We start from the raw sequence: 16,907 nt of genomic DNA, 5'->3' as shown, positions 1-16,907 counted from the left end.
AGACAGGGGTGTAGTAATCTGCCATCTGAGAGAAGTAATGCCAAGTTTCCATTAATTTCCAAGTTTTTGAAACTTTTGTCAACACTGTTATACTATTAAGGATACATAGAGACCGTATTTTGTGGACCCTATTGTATGTCTAAAGTCTAAAGTTTCTAAACTAAGCAAAGACATACCAAGAATCAGATTTCCACCTAAAATAATGTTTCACAAATTGCGTAATTTTTAATAGATATTCAATGTGTGGAATACATTAAGCGAATGTACTGAAGATACTGTTTTTAAATATCTCGACTTGGCCTGAGTCATTTGAGCCAAGTACGATAATTTTACCTTTTAGTTGGATCCATTTTCATGAAATTTGGCCTGTATTCTCGCATAAAAAAAAGTGTCTGCAGATAAGTCGAAATGGAGTGTGCCAATATTTAAAGCTTAATATAGTTATCAATCGACCAGCAAGTTCGAGCCAACTAGGTTAAACTTTGAAAATTGGAAAACTTGTCCGTGTATAATCAATGTCTTCACTAAAGAATAAGAAAAGCGCAACATATAGGAAGCAAATTATTTTCATTGTAAAAACTGAGAAAAATAAAGTGATTTGGCACAATGACGACTTGAGTCCAGTAAAGTAAAGTAATTTTAAAACAGTAATTCAAATGCACTCAAGTCAAGCCATTGACTCAAGTCATTACAACAATGGAAAGTGTGCCTTTGTTTTCTTAGTGTACCACAAGTTGAAAAAGTTTGAGAACCACGGTTGCAGAGGTTTAATTGTATATTGAAACATATGTTTTTTAGACAAATTCTAAATTCTGAACTCTAAATAGGAATTACCGGTAGTACGTTTTTGGCACGACTCGTGCAGAAGTTTTTTAGGCCGTATGACATTTTTGTTTGTCTGCCTACGTTGGTTATGTCTATTGTAAAACAGTGTTACCAAACATCTTAAGTCAGTTTTTTGACTGAATAAAAAATAAAAATAATCCGGAAAGTGGTTAGTAGACTACACGTGTGTTTATTTACCCCAAAAAATTGCATTTTTACTGTCACTATAGTACAGGGGTCGGCAACTTTTTTCTAGTCGCGGGCCAAAACCCAGTTAGAAAGGTCTCTGCGGGCCGCACAAAATAATAACTAAGAATTGTGTTATTAAAATGTAAGAACAGCTGTGAATCAGGCGCCCCTCGGTTATTTTTTGCATTTAAAAACGTGTTTAATTACATCTACAGAGGCAGTAAAGTGTTCAAGTAAAGCGCAAAAAAACGTTATTTTGGTATAAAATTCGAGTTCACACGTCGTCATCCATACTTCTTATGAAAAGTATAATAAAACTACTTTGAGGGAACGCGGTAACATTTAAAGTTAATCTAGCTCAGTGTTTGTTAAGCGTTTAAGTTAAGGCACAACTGGCGAGCGAAGCGATCGCGATTTTTCGGGTATACCGGTATTTCTTTTAAAATTTTTTCCAAGTTTTTATTATATTGCCGAAAATAAAAAAAAAATGTTAAAAAATAGATGTCCAATATTTTTTTGCGCGACGCACGCCTTCTACGGCGTAAGGGTAAAAGCAGCGTTTTTCAGCAGCCTTCCACGGCTTAACGGTTAACAATCGCTGATGTACTTGAAAAGGCAGCATCAAAACGTAAAAAAGCAGACGCATGAATCATTCGCGCGAAGCGCGAAAATTTTTTGCATTTACGTAGTTAAAATAGTCAAAAAGTATGTGAAACAGACTCGTTTCTAACTTGCCAGAGAGGCCGCGGGCCGGATGAATTACATCGGCGGGCCGTAGGTTGCCGACCCCTGCTATAGTAGTTATTTTTGTTTTATGAAGTAAATTCAGTCAGAAGCCTAATTGTAGATATTTGCGTCATAGCCTACAGTTATATTCCATGCCTTGTTCATTGTTGATTGAGGTTTGGCGATCAATAAGCTCTAAATTAAGACAATGATCAAAGTAAACGCGCAAACGCTAACAATGGACTCTTTCCTGATCCAAATACTGTTTGGCAATGAAATGTTTACGTTTTACTTGAGATTACAGGAAGCGGCTCTTGAACTTCGTAACGCCGTTTGAAATGCTTTCAGGAGTGTCATAAACGCACAAAGCATGGTAATTGCAATAAAAAAAGGCTTGACTCTTTCGTTTGTTATGAATTCGCCACTGAAAATAATATAAAAATAAAATGTAAAAATACATGGTTACTTTAAAAGCGAAAAAATTGCAGACTGTTCACTAAAAAAATTGAAAAGAAGGAGTTCTTTATTGATTTATCGAAAACAGATTTTTGTTTAGAGCTCAATTTTCGATAGTTAAGTAAACTCAATAAAATAAAGCATAGAATTTTGTTGCGGAGCCGTCCAAGTAACGAAACCGCAAAAATTGGCATTGAGATATATAAGTTTACGAAAGGATCTTTACGTTAAGCCGAAATTCTTCCCCAAACAGCAGCTGACCACATAAAAAAGCAGGTACGATATTGTGGGTGGTCATCTTGATAGCCTGACGTCAAGCAGCGCGGCGAGCGGGACGATACGGACAAATGCGATTAAGCCGCTTTGGATAATAGATTTATTAATCATTACGATCATCACCTAATCCTATATTGACACGAATGGGAACGGGCCTGTCAATGCTCTCATCCTCTGCTTATATAATCCCTGTTTAGAGTTCGCACCGGTTAAAATTTCGTCGTACCAGCAAGATCAGTCTGTGAATGACGTGCGTATATACCGCGCCTGTGCTGTATGGTCATGCATTTTAGGCTGCATTACGGCCTCTCGGCCCAACCCCGTGTCTGCGGGACTTGTTTGATGTTTTTGCAATGGTGAAAGGACCGAACGATAGTGACTAGATTTGACTACTAAGGAGTGGTTGTTTAAAATGATTTACGTTGTTTTGTTTTTTGAAGCAAAAGTGTCTGGCATTATGCGTCAATCGGTAAAGTGGTTTTGGTTTATCCTTGTTCGTTAAAAATGGTAGTTTCATGTATTTTATACTTCTTGTCGAAAATACAGCGGTTATTTTCCGTTAAAGGTTTATTTTCCGTTAAATATGATAGATCAGCTTCGAAATTACTTAAGACAACACAAAATTTGTTTGTTTAAACCTTTATTTGGAAGCTTGGCTTTGCGCATGGGTCAGCAAAGCGGCCATCGGAAATGTTTGTCAAAGTTCCGAAACGAGGTTTCAATGACCATTTTAAACTTACAAATTGATAAAGAGTTTTAAATAGGGGCCGGTTTCGATGTGCCCACTTTTGAATGGGTCGGTTGGGGCCAAGGAAAGTTCGCGGCCATCGAAAATCTTTATCAAAGTTCCGAAACAAGGTTTCAATGACCACTTTATACTTGCAAACTGACCAAGAGTTTTAAATGGGGTCCGGTTTCGTTTCGATGTACTTTTTAATGGGTCGGTTGGGCCAATGAAAGTTCGCGACCGGCGCATCCGTGCACATTTCCAGCGATCAACCGCAGTCAACTTGATCGCAGCAGTCAGCCATTGTCAAAACGCCACCGGCGCTAGTTTCCAGCGTACATATACATATTATCTATATGTGGCCGTGTGTGTATATGTGTATATACAGCGGTGCGCGGGCGGAGACGCGGTGATAAGCTTTGTTTACGAGAGGTGCGATCGCCGCGATTGCTCGCTAAGAGAAAAAACTCAGCGGTAGCCATCTTTTGTTTCCCTCCATTGCCACAGAACCGCCTCTCGAACATTCGCGAGCCCAAAAGCGCGAGCTGCAAGTTTGCGAAGAACGCTCAGGTGAAAGAATCTTGTATGGCAAGGGCAATTGCTTTCGTGCGCCCGACACGAGATTCGAGAGATCCGCATGCAGAGAAGCCTGTTTGCGGGCAAACCGGAAAAAACATGTTTTACAGGCGGGTTGGAGAGTGCATTGTTTTAAGCGTGCTTCAGTAAAATTATGTCTGCTGAACGTAAAATAAGTGTGACAAGGGATATTAAATGAAATAGAAGAAATTTGGTTAAATATTTGTGTTTTTAGGTTCAATTTGTTTTTTCGTTATTGCAATACCGAAAGTACAATAATATAAGATCGGTTTAATTTCTGGTTTAGGGCTGCAGTTTTCCTGTCAATGTCGATCAAAAATTAAAATAAAGTCCAGCCAAAGGTGAAAATTGTTTAGGTAGAAAAGAACCGAAATATTATACTTGTTTAGTATATTAAAAGAAAATGTAAGATTCACACAAGAGGTAGACATTACGGTTGATGTTTTAATTTTAAATAAGTTTCTTAATTTTAAATTTTTTTACGTATGAATAAGGATTGAACCAAACTGACGCATTTTTAGCCTTATATAATGGGTTACAAAGTTTCTCCCAAGGGTTTCGCGGTTTGTCAAACCAACCCTAACTATTTTTCAGTAATATTATTTTTTTGCTTAAATGATTGATGTTGGTAAAAAGTTTTTTGTTTTAATTCACAATTTTTATTGTAGATAAGGAAAATCTTTTAAGGGAAGTTTTTATGTTTGAAAAGTTTGTCCCCAAAGAAATTTGTTGTTTGATCTGAAAACCTTAGCGACGCCTCTGGCTTGTTTGTTTGTCATGGATGTTAAAGGAAGATCAAATTGCTTGACGTGTTGGCGTCAATATTTTTGTTAGCTTTGTGTTACATTGCAGTTCAAAACCTTGTGATAAAATGCGTTAAGTTTTAACATGTTTTGTCTTATACCAATGCTTTACCCTCCTAATATACACGGTGTCCATAAAGTCTCTTTACAATTAAAAAAAATCATAAAACATGAAATGGAGATAGCGCAATGAGGTTTGTTTTATGTTAATCAGTATTTCATAAAAGTTTTTATTGACACTACAATTTATTGTTTCAGACAAAATTTCTAAATTAACCGTTTAGATGTGCTTCGTGCAACTAATGGTGCCCATGTAGAAGTGTGTTAAATAAAGTAATGATATTTTTGTTTCTTTTTAATTAAATGTTGAAGAATTGTTTAGAAGTGTATTTAATGTACCAATAAAACTTAATGAAATACTGATTAACATAAAACAAACCTCATTGCGATATCTCATCATTTCACTTTTTAATCATTTTTTAAATTGTAAAGAGACTTTATGGACACCCTGTACATCTGTCGATTGATTTACGGCTTGTTTTGACAAACAAAATCTGCGCGGCATAAACCACAAAAGGGCACTTTAAGGTTCGCGCTTCGCCTTTCCACTTGAAACGCACATTTTGCATTGATCGTAAATCTTTTATGCGCAAAAGTCCATTTCCGTCCGCATTGAAATTCGAAATTCAACAATGACATTCCAGTCGAATTTAGCAAAGGCTTTGGTGACGCAGCAGGCCTCAAACCGCCCCCACTGGGCCCGCAGAGGCGGCGACTAGGTTCACTGCATTCTGAAGATGGCGTAAAAATACAGTTGACGTCATTAGGTTATTTTGGGCCGAAAACCGGCAGAAAATTCGAGGCGGAGAAAAACTTTCACTCGTTTGCCTAAAAGCAAGTTAAACCCCCGCGGTTTTCGATGCAGATTCAGTTTTCTGAGGTTGACTACGGTTACGAGATGACGCAATTTGCTGCTTTTAATTGTGCTGCAGTTAGCATCGTGCAAATTTGACTAGAGTCAGACATCTAAAAAAATTACTGTTTTGATTCTTGAGTTTCATAAAAGCAGTGATGTTGAAAATATATTTTTGCTCTTGATTGTAATTAAATTAATTTTAGACAGTGCTAAGTACATCAGTTATTAAGCGTACGGGTTTTATGTAATGTTTTTGCTGACACAAAACTTGATAACATTTGTTTATGCTCGACCCGATATTTTCTAAATTTTAATAGTTTACCAGTTTAAATACTTTAAAACTTATTTTTTTAGGCAATAGCTTGTATTCCTTCTCTTACTGCCAATGACTTGTGGTATTTTTTCATATAGACATAACTAATACTCTTAAAAAACCTACTCTTAAAAAGAGTGGTTTGCGCACTGATTTCCGGAACTTTACAAGACGCTGTTAAAGATCACATAAACCCCTAATACCTAAAAATGTTTGAGCAGATTAAAACATCGGTAAAGCCCGATTGGTACCACTTACTATACGTTTAGCCATCCACGAAAATAATAATACTTTAAAAATGTGCAGCAAGCAGTTTTCCAAATGCACGGCTGTAAATCATCGCTTGAGATAGCAATGGTTCCGAGGTGCCTACCCCCTTCCTCCGCCCCTTGAATTTTTAAGTGAGCGGTTAATGACCCAAGCGATAAGAGAAGTTTACATGGGTGAAACGGTCAGTGATGTACAATGCAGTTTAGTCCATCGCCAAATCTGACTATTAGGCTACCTAGATCAGGTCTTGCCAAACTGGTGGTCGTGAATGAGTCCGTATACTTTTTTACGCAAAGTGTAACTTGTATAAAATTGTTAATTTTTTCTGTTTGATATCCTAATAGCAAACTTTTTGCAAAACATAACTCTTAAAATGCACACTACTATAACAGACGTGTGTGGAAGCAGAAAACGGAAAATATTATGTTTTAAACTTTTTCAATAAATTAGAAGGGGTCTCAGACTAGAAAGTTTGGGAAACCCTGACCTAGATTATGTTGTAATCGCAAATAAAAAGTCAATCGTAACCTTTTGTTATAAAAGTCGTTTAATAAGTTGACTGTGTTAAGGACGTTAATAATTAAATTAGATTATTTGTTATTAGGATTTACGCTTTATCGGTCTTAATCTTTGTCATACTAAATGTCATTATTTTACCACCGTTTAGTTTCGTTTAAAGGAGGGTCGACGATATTTACTAAAGCGACAAACCCGGCGACTGAAGCCAAGCGTACATAATTTAAAAAGCAAAGACAAATTTCGGCAATGGTGCGAAACGTCGTAATGCCATTCAGCCGGGCATATGCCGTTTAATGACCGGACAAACCGATCGATGTGCTTCGGCGGAAAAAATAACTTGAAAGGGCAGGTTTGGCGATGCGTATCTCGCTGATTGGACCCTGGGGACGCGGCTCAGTGACCTCGATTTTGTTCGGCATACACCGCTGATGAATTGACTTGTAGTAAATTAACGCAACGAGGCTGAATTTCACACGACCCCGCGGTGCCCGGTTGCTGTACACCATGTAGCTTTTATTGAACGCACAAAACACCGAAAAAAAGATGAACGGTGGATGGACAGACACAAACGACGAAACAACTTGTGAAGACGAAATAGAATCGAAACGGATGTCGGCTTATCACGGGGGCGGCGCTTTCGGTGTTTTGGGCAGTTCGAACGAAAAACACATTCAAATACTAGTTTTATGTCTGCCTTGCAGCGTAATGCTTGATATGACAAATAATGTAATCGCTAGGTTTCGTGGAGCGGAGTGGTTTAACTGTGGGAGGTAATGGGTTTAATTCGACAATTTAAAACATAAGATTCTATCTATGAACTCTGAATAGCAAAAGGTAGAACGACCTTTTCGGTATTTAGGTATTTAATGTTCATTTTAATGCAATTTACGTTATTAAAATATTGCTATCTCTTGAATTATGGCAGATCGTAATTTAAACAAAATTCGAATACAGTAATAAAATCTCTTCAAGATCTTCTCTGGGGTGATAACACCAAAAATGTTCAAAGAACCACTGGTGTAGCCCTCTGGGCGGGTTGTCCAACGATTTGGTCTAGTGCAAGGCGCTGCAAAGCAGACATAGCAAGGACACGCGTAAACGGCCGCAAAACGACCACTGCAGCCTGCGTATCGAGGAAGTGCTCGATAGCAATCGGGACCATTTGGCACTGCTTTTATAGTTTAACGACGACGGTAGTAAAACAGCTCGCGCGCGTACGAGCCACACAATATGGTATAGGTCCTAAAATTGGCCGAGACGAGGACGCGGCTGCTGTAACGGTTACGGTCTGAAATGGCTTTACTACTGTTATGTCAGAGAACAAGTGGCGAAAAAAGGAAAAATAGACGCGTATATACGGCACGCTACTTGGGATGATACACGCTGGTTATAGATGATCTATGTTAATACAAAACGACGGCGCTCGTGGTAGGACGCAGCTTCATTTCAACCTCGAGCTACACAAGTGTTAGTGATCCTTCTGAACAAACGAACTTGGATCCAGCTGGGTCCTCCAGTCGCAAACGCGCCTCAATCTCATCCGGAATTTAGTTAGAACTAAGTTCACTCCTGTTGTTGCTGCTGCTGTTGTTGCTGTTGTTGTTGTTGTTGTCCTTCCAGCGAGAGCAGAGACTCGACCGTTTCGAGGGGAACCCCCTTCTGAGAATCAAGCGGCGTCGTGGTGCCATCCTCCTGCGTGACGTAGATGGTTCCGTCCTCGGCCTGAGATAGTGTTGTGCCCGGCTGCAAAACAAAAATAAAGGCGTTTTACGTTTTGGAGCATAATGGTTGGAGGTTGTAGTAAGACGTAATAAGAATATCAAAGCCCATACAGAAGTAGGTATCATTTTGAACGTTTCGAATAACTCTTTATTCATTTTTAACTATGTTTACTTCTGTATGGGCTTTGATATTCTTATTACGTGCTTTGCGTTGTTTTCGCTTTCTCGCGAGAAAGGATGCGATTTCGCTTATGTGGTGAATTTTGAGCTTAAGTCTGGCCTGTGTTTAACGAGAACGTGATACTTGTGTGAAGAAATGGCGTAAAGGGTATTTTATGCCAATTAGCCAGCGCAAAGCCTGTTTTAAAGCGACGGGCCTATTTCTTAAGGATCTTAAAAAAATCGCGGTCAAAAGGTCCCAAGCGTTTAAGTTCGATTTGTATGGTATTTGTTTTTTATTTAAATTGATTTCGTTAACAAAGGAAAACGAGAACATGCGTTGGTGTTAAACCACTTATTTAAATGTAAAATTCACAATACTTATTTGAGCCAATCATTTGGAATTAGTTACAAAAAATTACAAAATGTTTATTGGGGATTTAAAACCCTTGTTTTTGAACTGCTATGGGAAAAAATTCTCTTACAGACCAACTTTTAAAGAGTATTGGAGTAAAAACAGCTAGAAACTTAAACCACGTTAAAAAGCGTTTGTTTAATTAAAAAACGCTATCAACGTTCCGGTTAATGAAATACGTTAATAAAAGATAACCCGAACAACTCCTAACGAACGTTATTGTCTATAGCTCGAAGCAAAAGCGACGATATTCCCAGGCGAACTTTTTTTCACTTTTTAATACCGCAAAAATAGGGGGAGACGGGTCGGCGACAAGTCTTATTAGGTTTGTTCTGGTAATGACGAAATGCGCTTAAAGGTGGCTGAGCCGTGCGGGAATGGCAAGGGTTGACACCTCGGAGAGTCGCGACCGCACAGCGCGCGTAATATACAAGCAAGTCTGTGGCGCAAATGCGATTATTGCTGGCGAGTGGACTTAAGCCGTGCACACACAACAACGGCCACAAGCGGTCCTTCTGTTTCGGTATTGTGACGTCATATGACGGCACTGTTACGAGCGAACAAAAGTCGTACACACACAGCTTTAATAGTGCGTGTTTTTATGCTCGTCGGATGGGAGATAGCGATATCGCTAAATAAGGGAAAAGATTCGATCGGGATTACAAACGGCAGAAAAGCCTAAACAGGCCTTGTTTTGTTTTCGCGCTGTATGTGATGACGTAACGTGGACTTGAGCGAACAAGACGATTGTGAAAGTCAGTTCGCAAACAAAACAAAGGCGCAAAGTGTATAAATTTGCCATCAGGATTGACAGTATAAGAGTATTTACGTCGTTTTCATAGCTGATATATATACTTTGCCAGCGCCGAACAGTTAGACAGGCCTACGTAGTCAGCAATGCGGTAACTGAGACGCAAACTAGGCTTAAAAAATAATAAGCAAAGAAAGTATTGTTTGTTCGATCTGTGATTTGCAAGTTTTCGCTAAATTGTTGGCCTTAACGCTTTAAAACAGTTTTTTTTATTGCAAGTCTCTAATGCATCGGACGTACTACAAACACTCAGCTGGGCTTTGTTTTCAGTTAAATATATTAGGATTTTCGATAGATCGACATTCTGTTATAAGTGGGACATGAGCTATTGTCGAAACGTTGGCATCTTGTTTTAAAAACATAAAATTTCTATAAACAGCATTATTAGTTCCAATCAAATTTCTCGTGTCGTTAGCAAAGCCGTAAAAAAAAAATAACGCAACCCAAAAATTTGCGCAAAAGGCCAACAAAAAACACCTACCTGTGACATAACGAGGCCTTCGGGGGTCTGGATGAGGGTGTATCCCTCCGGCACCTCGATAAACTGCTTTTCCTCGCCAGTGTCGATCTGGATGATCTGCGAGCTGGTGCTGCAAGGCGCGATCACCGTGTGACGCATCGAAACAGCCTCAGCTTCGTTGAGTGGCTCGCCACCTTCTCCAATGTTGTCGTTGTTGCTGCTGCTGCTGTTGTTGTTGTAGGATTTGAAATAATGGTTTATTCTACGTTAAGGGAGAGGTTGTGTAACTGGGGTACGTGTACAAGTTTTATGGGATCATAAAGTATGGTTAAAATCTTAGATTATAATTTAAAAATAAAAATGATTTTGTTCAAATAAAACACGTTCTGGCGCATTTTACTTTAATGTTTTTTAGACTCTCCAGTTTCACATTTGTCGGACCGAAAACACGAGGCATCTTAAGGCAGCTTTTTTAGGACTTAATTTATGACTTTATCTCTAAAATTCCACGAGAACCAAAAAAATAAAAGGTGGTCCAGATAAAAAATAATTAAGAATCCCTGTTAAGTTTTTATTCGGCTTTGTCGCTTGTGTGGCTCCTGTTAAACGGTAAATGTGACCGGGCCTGGTTGTTAATGCTGCCGCTGTGGCAAAGCAAGAAATGCGGGTTTAATGCGAGTTAAGGGGCGCGTTTGGCTTTTGTCGTTTGAGTAAAAATAATGTGGGCGGGAGAACTCTTGTGGTTTATAATGTGTTCCAAAGTACTTTTATATGCTTGTTGTTCGTATAGAAGTGAATTTTGTTGTGTGACAAAGCTACCCGGCCAGAATAGGTATGCCTACTGATTTTGCTTGTTTGTTTTGGCAAGAAAGCGTTATGCGGCAAAGGGGTCCTATTTTACCAAATAAAAGGTTAATATATGGTCCCAAGTTTGAGATCTCCTACTTAGCGTGTGAACTTATATTGCTCACTTTGATTAATGTTCAGGAGGATGAAATAGTCGATTATTATACCGAGTTAAAACGTCTAGCAGTTGAGCAGGTTGCGACTTAAGATCCTAATAATTAATAATTTTTATTTCGTACAAGATTTTATTCTTTTGCGGTGCAGACTTTTCTCATTAGTTTCAATCGCTATGTTATACGTGAACCCGAAAAGGTAGGATGTAATGACGTAAAACAACGACGCTGTCGCGATTTTCACGCCAATCGTCCAAAATTCGTGCGCTATACAATTTGCAATTAGTCGGTGGCATTCCGTCGGCGGATCACGTAATCTGGCAATGAACCTTTCTCATTGCAAAGCAATCGGGTTGGCGCGGGTCGCAACGAGTTACCGGGCCGTTTCTATTTTTAGAATTTCGGCATTGCGTTGGCTCAGCAAACCTGGTCGCCCGTGAGAAGGGATTGTGATATCAGTAACTCGACACGGACAAGGTGGCAAGGCAAAAGGCGTTCCAAGCGGGTGAGGAGAATGTACAGTACCCCGAGTGGTAACAAGTTCACCGGCTCTATTTAAATGCGCCGCGAGGAAACACACGGCGAGCGAAGTACGTCGTGTTACGCGTCGCAAACGCAAAAGCAATTAACAGCCCTGACTCGAAACCAGTTTAGCGCTCTGTTTAATTAGCGATGGGCGTTGGTGTTTTTTCTTACACGTTCGGTATAGCGAAGGTCGGGTAGCGTTTATCACAGCATACAAGACCCACAAGATGTTGTTTAGTTACGTCGCTCAAAAAAACTTTGTGGGCTTTTTGTCATATCCAACTGGCTTGACCAGTCTAGCGTCGCAACTTAGGTATATTTTGTGACAAAGGCATTTTTTGTGCACCCGATGCAGTGTAAAGCACCCGATAGTAATCCAGTTTTCACAAGCCCATTTAAAGAAGTACCTTCCCCTATAAAACGTCTAATACGGACACTTTATAAAAAGGCAAAAGTGTAGCTTACATCTTGTCGTCTTCACATACAGCTCTTAGCTCTTGTAAAGCGTGCGCATCAAAACGCGCTGCTGTCAAGAAAAGACAAAGCGACCGAAATCAGTGGAGCAGGTGCTGGTGGGGCGAGTCGTCGGCGGTCTGTCGGTCGTGCGAAAGTCATATTGGCGTGTTTACGCGGGGGTTTATCGTGTTTACAAACTGGGGATTGGCGCGCTGAGGGGCCGTCAAGTGCGCTGACAAATTGCCCGACGCCGTTCGCGACGCGCCGCCAGAAAAATATTAATAACAACAACAGCAGAAGAAGAGTCGCAGCAGTAAAGGTTCCAAGTATGCGGGTTCGTTTTATAGTGGGTTTTAAAGTCGCTGGTTGAGGGTCAATTTGTCTTGTTTTTAAGGGGAAAGTGGCGGTAAGCATCAGCTGTGTTATTTTTTGGCTTTGGTTCACCTGTGTGGTCTCTTTACGGGTGATTAAGGTGTACACACTGTACACAACTAAGCGTACTCTTACTGAAAACGAACTGGCGCGAGTAATTTTTTTCTAAGTTCAAATGTGTTCTTAATCAAAACTCATAAATTTCGAACAAAGCACATTTTTAAAATATAGAATAACGCAAACAAATTAACCTAATTTTGCGTAGGTACATAATCCCGTCAATAATACGACCAATTACTGGTTAATAGCGGTGTACAGTTAAACTTATTTCTCGATAGGGTTAAGTTTATGTCGGCTTTTATTGTGCGCCGTATTGGAGAACAACGAAACGCAGTTCGGCACAGATAAATGTATGGTTTATGTTTTGGTCAACTTGCAAAGCGAGAATAACAATTCTAATCCACCGCGTAAGCCGCACCCACACGAACGAGGTAAACACTCAATAATGAGAAGGTGTCACTCACGCGTCTTGTACGGCCGTTGGGGTGTCCACTTGCATGCTTTCAGCGCCAGCCACAGCTGCTACTGCTGTTTCTGCTGCTGAATCAATGACCGCAGCCTCCTGTGAATGATAACCGGGACACTTTGCATTAAATATTAACTAATTGCCGCCGAACGCTAGTTGTTCAAACGAGTGTCAAAGGCCATAAAAAAATTGTCGCACGCCGTAAAATATCATGCGATCTCCAAAGCGTTCACCTACGCAGTGTTTCAATCTATGGGTCGTGGGTCGCCGTTTGATTAGGTTGGATCGCCGAATGCAGTATTTTTATAATTGGTTAGGTTTAATCAGAATAGTTAAGATTCTCCAAAGTTTGAAAAACAATGCGTAAGCAATACAAAGACATAATAATAATCAAATTCGAAGATATCAATAAGAAAAACATTACAAAAAGTTCATTAGGAAAACTGGGCCGTCAAATCTTCAATGTTATACTTAAAGCTTAATGTTTGAGTCACCGCGAAAAAAAGTTGAGAAACACTGATCTACAGCCTAGCAGAAGGTTAGTTGGCATCATCATTTCAAAAAGGGCAAAGAAACATTTGACATGATTTCGTCCCAGTTGCGACATATTGCGTTTATGCATACTTTTTCACCACAGTGTTGCAAAATTAACAAGAAAATGGGGTAAATAAGTCTTATGCTTTCATGTCAACAACGGTAAAAAGGTCACACAAAGAGGTGTTGTTGCAAAACTGTTCTCCTACATTTGTTCGATCAACAAACTGCAACAAACATACAAGGGCGCCCGAAACTAAGTGCTACGGTCGTACCGAAACCGAAGAATTCCCGTTTTCCTCCCACGCGCATATTTTATAATAACCAGCGACCGCGAAATACCTTATGGCCTTCCGAGTCGGCCGCTGCAGCAGCTTCCAGTTGCCGCGGTTGCTGTTCATCTTGTTGCGGAGTCGCTTCGGCAGCGGCGGGCTCTTGCACGACGAGCGTGGCCGGCGAATTGGTTGAGGTGGCCTCGGTCTGCACGGGCTTGGCCGGATCTAAGGACAAAGGGAAGGCTTAAGGATAGATAATGAGACTTGCTATCTTTTTTGGCACCTTTACGTGAACATTACGGTTGAAAAAAAATGGACCAGTATAGTTGGAAAATGGTGGACGGGTCATGTTAGCTGACCAAAAGATGAAACCAACGTGATACAAGTAGAAAGAGCACTGGGTCTTTTTCAACGTCATGAAGAAAAATGACCCAATCCTACCTCGTTTGAATAACTTTACAAACCCTGAAGGGGTTTAAAGCGTAAATGTACTGCATCAACTTTGTCTTTATCAACTCTTTGAGAAATATTTTTTTTTAGCCGTTTACATATATGGCCATTGTTTTTCATGATTTGTGCCTTAAACGTCAACACTAAAGGGTGTTTGTATTTATTACCCAAACCACGCTTTGCCGTCTACGAAGTCATTGTGAAAAATAAGCCCGGCCGCATGTTTGCAATTAGGCCGGGTCGAACTACTGAACCTATACGCAGCATTGGCGATGCTGCGACCACGCCCCGTCGCATACCGCACCACATACCGGCAACACACACTATCGAACAAATAACTGGCGCTTATTGAAAAAACTCCGACCGCATCCGATCGTAAGGCGCAGGTCGCACGCTATCGAGAAACGAACGAAACGACTGGCCTGAGTTTTGCCGGCGACGCGCTAAAAGGGCTACGGTCGTAAAAACGCACACCCTTGCACTTACCGACGCTCTGCGAAGGCTGCTGGGCCGTCGCGTCGACGTTCGCGTCCTGGCTTGAAACGTCCTGTGACGTCACCGCCGTGCTCGTGTCGGTGATCTGCGAAAAACATGACGTCACACGATTAGCGATGCAACGTTGGGGGAACGGAATCTTTGCATTTTGACACGCGATACATCATCGCTTGCCCGCGAAGCAGCTGTGTTGCGTATTTTACGCCGTTGTTCGATATATAGGGTCAATTAGGAATTTAACCAGGCGGTTAACCTCTTAGGAAGCGGCCGGGGCTCTTTTAGGACTTGGTTTTGAAAGCTGGCCTACTTAAGTGGCCCGACACGGGCAAACGCACTTGGCGTGGAACCAGAACAGGGGCGAATTCGTTTCCGAGTGCTCGAACCGGCAACTTTCTCCCGCCTTCCTTTCTCGTTAAGCGCTTCGGCCCTAAGAGTTGTGGTTGGAAAGTATGCGAGTCCGACAAGCAAAGTCCGTTTGCGGTCTAACGGAGCGGCGCCGTCGTGTATAGTAAATGTATCGGGTGGACGGCGGACAGGTTAATTCCAGACCAGTTTACAAGGCCGATTTCAAACAAAAAATGTGCGAAAACTGGTTAAAACTTACCAAAATTGTGGAAAAGGCACCAATTCGTGGTTAAAAATGAAATCAAATTGATTTTGATTCAACAATGTTAAAACAGAAAAAAAAAAAATGCGTAACTAAAAAAAATAAAACTAGGCGCCTTTAAAGCGGCCAGGTGGCTTTAACAAAGGGGTGGTAAAACTGGTCCACGGGTACGCTTAAAAAATTGAACCTTGGCTTTTTGCGAAGTGGTCACGTAAAACTGGCCTTTCGTGCCCGCGCGCTGCCAGGGCCGCAGGTGTCTGGGCCAACAGGAAACCGGGGACGTTGCCTCGGCTATTCACTCGCTTCCGACCCAAAATTGAGCCGCGCTCGCGTCTCAAGGCCAAATCGACCGCGGACAAAACGCACGTTCGCGTCTGTAAATTGCCTGCTTTTGTGTGCAGCGCGTGGCCGCGACAGACTGCGTACGCAACGAAAAATAACCACAAGTCCGTCTCGAATATGCGCTAAGCGGCGTGGAAAGTTCGCGACCAGGTTTGCAGAGGCATTCCGATCGGTTATGAACACACCACGTGAACTTTGCCACCGTTTTCGTCGCACTAGCGGTATGCTTCAATCGAAGTTACGAGAATGGGGTTGGTTAGATTTGGCGGCAAACCATCCTTTTGTCGGTCGGTTTTACCCACGAAGAGCACAATATACGAGCGAAGGAAGCCAGTTTCGATTTCGCATAACGAGGCTTGGGCGCCACGCCTTCGGTAATCCGATTACATGTACATTTCAAATACCCTCGTTGGTCGCAGTCGTGTTATTGCACCCGGTGTGCGAGTTGGAACAGGGTTGCCAGTCAGCAATGTCCAGCATCAATTGTCGTGTTCGGATGATAAGTGTTGTTTCTCGAAGAGGAAAGGGGGCGAGACACATAGACTGCGAAATTGCGCTCGCGACCGCGTGTGATTACACCAGTGCAGATGGTGCCACGAGAAAGAAGGGTCGTAATTTGGTCGGCATGTGGAGGTCTATAGACGATCGCAAATCGCCCAGCGTTGTCCCTTCAAAAACAAACGACCCGAGGGCCGCAATTTCGGGCGATTGCCTTGGCGACGTTTTGGAAATACCGTTTCGGCAAAGCCCGTGTCAGACGCGGGAAATGACGGGACTGACTTACAAATGCGGTCCACCGATGTATAAAAATAGTACGGAAATAGTGGTGAAGGTGGCAAAAGATTTGGAAATCGGCCATATAAACTGGCCAACAATCACGGCCCACTAATGTGTAAAGATAGCAAAATATTACTAGAGAAAGGTAGCAAAATGGTTTTGAAAGCGGTGACATGAATCGAACAAAGAGTGAAAAATTGCAGCAAAACGTAGTTAAAAATAAGGTGTGGTTTTCAACTTGACACAGAAAACTGGTTCAAATAAGAGCGAAAGCTATGGCCTTGGCATAGAATTTGCTCCTAGGCTTACAGGAACAGCAGAAAGGGAATTTAGCGGTGCAATTTTGCGGGCTGGATTTAAGAGCAGGGTAAACAAATTAAGGCGACTCTCTAATGACCATTGGCAT

General features: G+C 41.2%; 1 protein-coding gene across 1 annotated transcript in view; it reads right to left on the bottom strand.

Moving 5' to 3' along the window:
* Nucleotides 1–7,117: 7,117 nt before the first annotated feature.
* Nucleotides 7,118–16,907, bottom strand: part of LOC146169705 (uncharacterized) — a 30,064-nt gene continuing 20,274 nt past the window's right edge. Inside the window, exons 16-20 of the mRNA XM_083388745.1 lie at nucleotides 14,767–14,860; nucleotides 13,898–14,055; nucleotides 13,020–13,117; nucleotides 10,205–10,409; nucleotides 7,118–8,360 (exon numbers count right to left, since the gene is read on the bottom strand). Coding sequence (XP_083244871.1) covers nucleotides 8,181–8,360; nucleotides 10,205–10,409; nucleotides 13,020–13,117; nucleotides 13,898–14,055; nucleotides 14,767–14,860 — 735 coding nt within the window. The 3' untranslated portion in view covers nucleotides 7,118–8,180. The remainder of the gene's footprint in view (nucleotides 8,361–10,204; nucleotides 10,410–13,019; nucleotides 13,118–13,897; nucleotides 14,056–14,766; nucleotides 14,861–16,907) is intronic.

The sequence above is a fragment of the Ascidiella aspersa genome, chromosome 1, assembly GCF_963924565.1.
Source record: "Ascidiella aspersa chromosome 1, kaAscAspe10.2, whole genome shotgun sequence".
NCBI classification, from domain to species: Eukaryota; Metazoa; Chordata; class Ascidiacea; order Phlebobranchia; family Ascidiidae; genus Ascidiella; species Ascidiella aspersa.
Note: the sequence above shows the minus strand (reverse complement) of the source record. Positions and strands in the feature narration are given on the sequence as shown.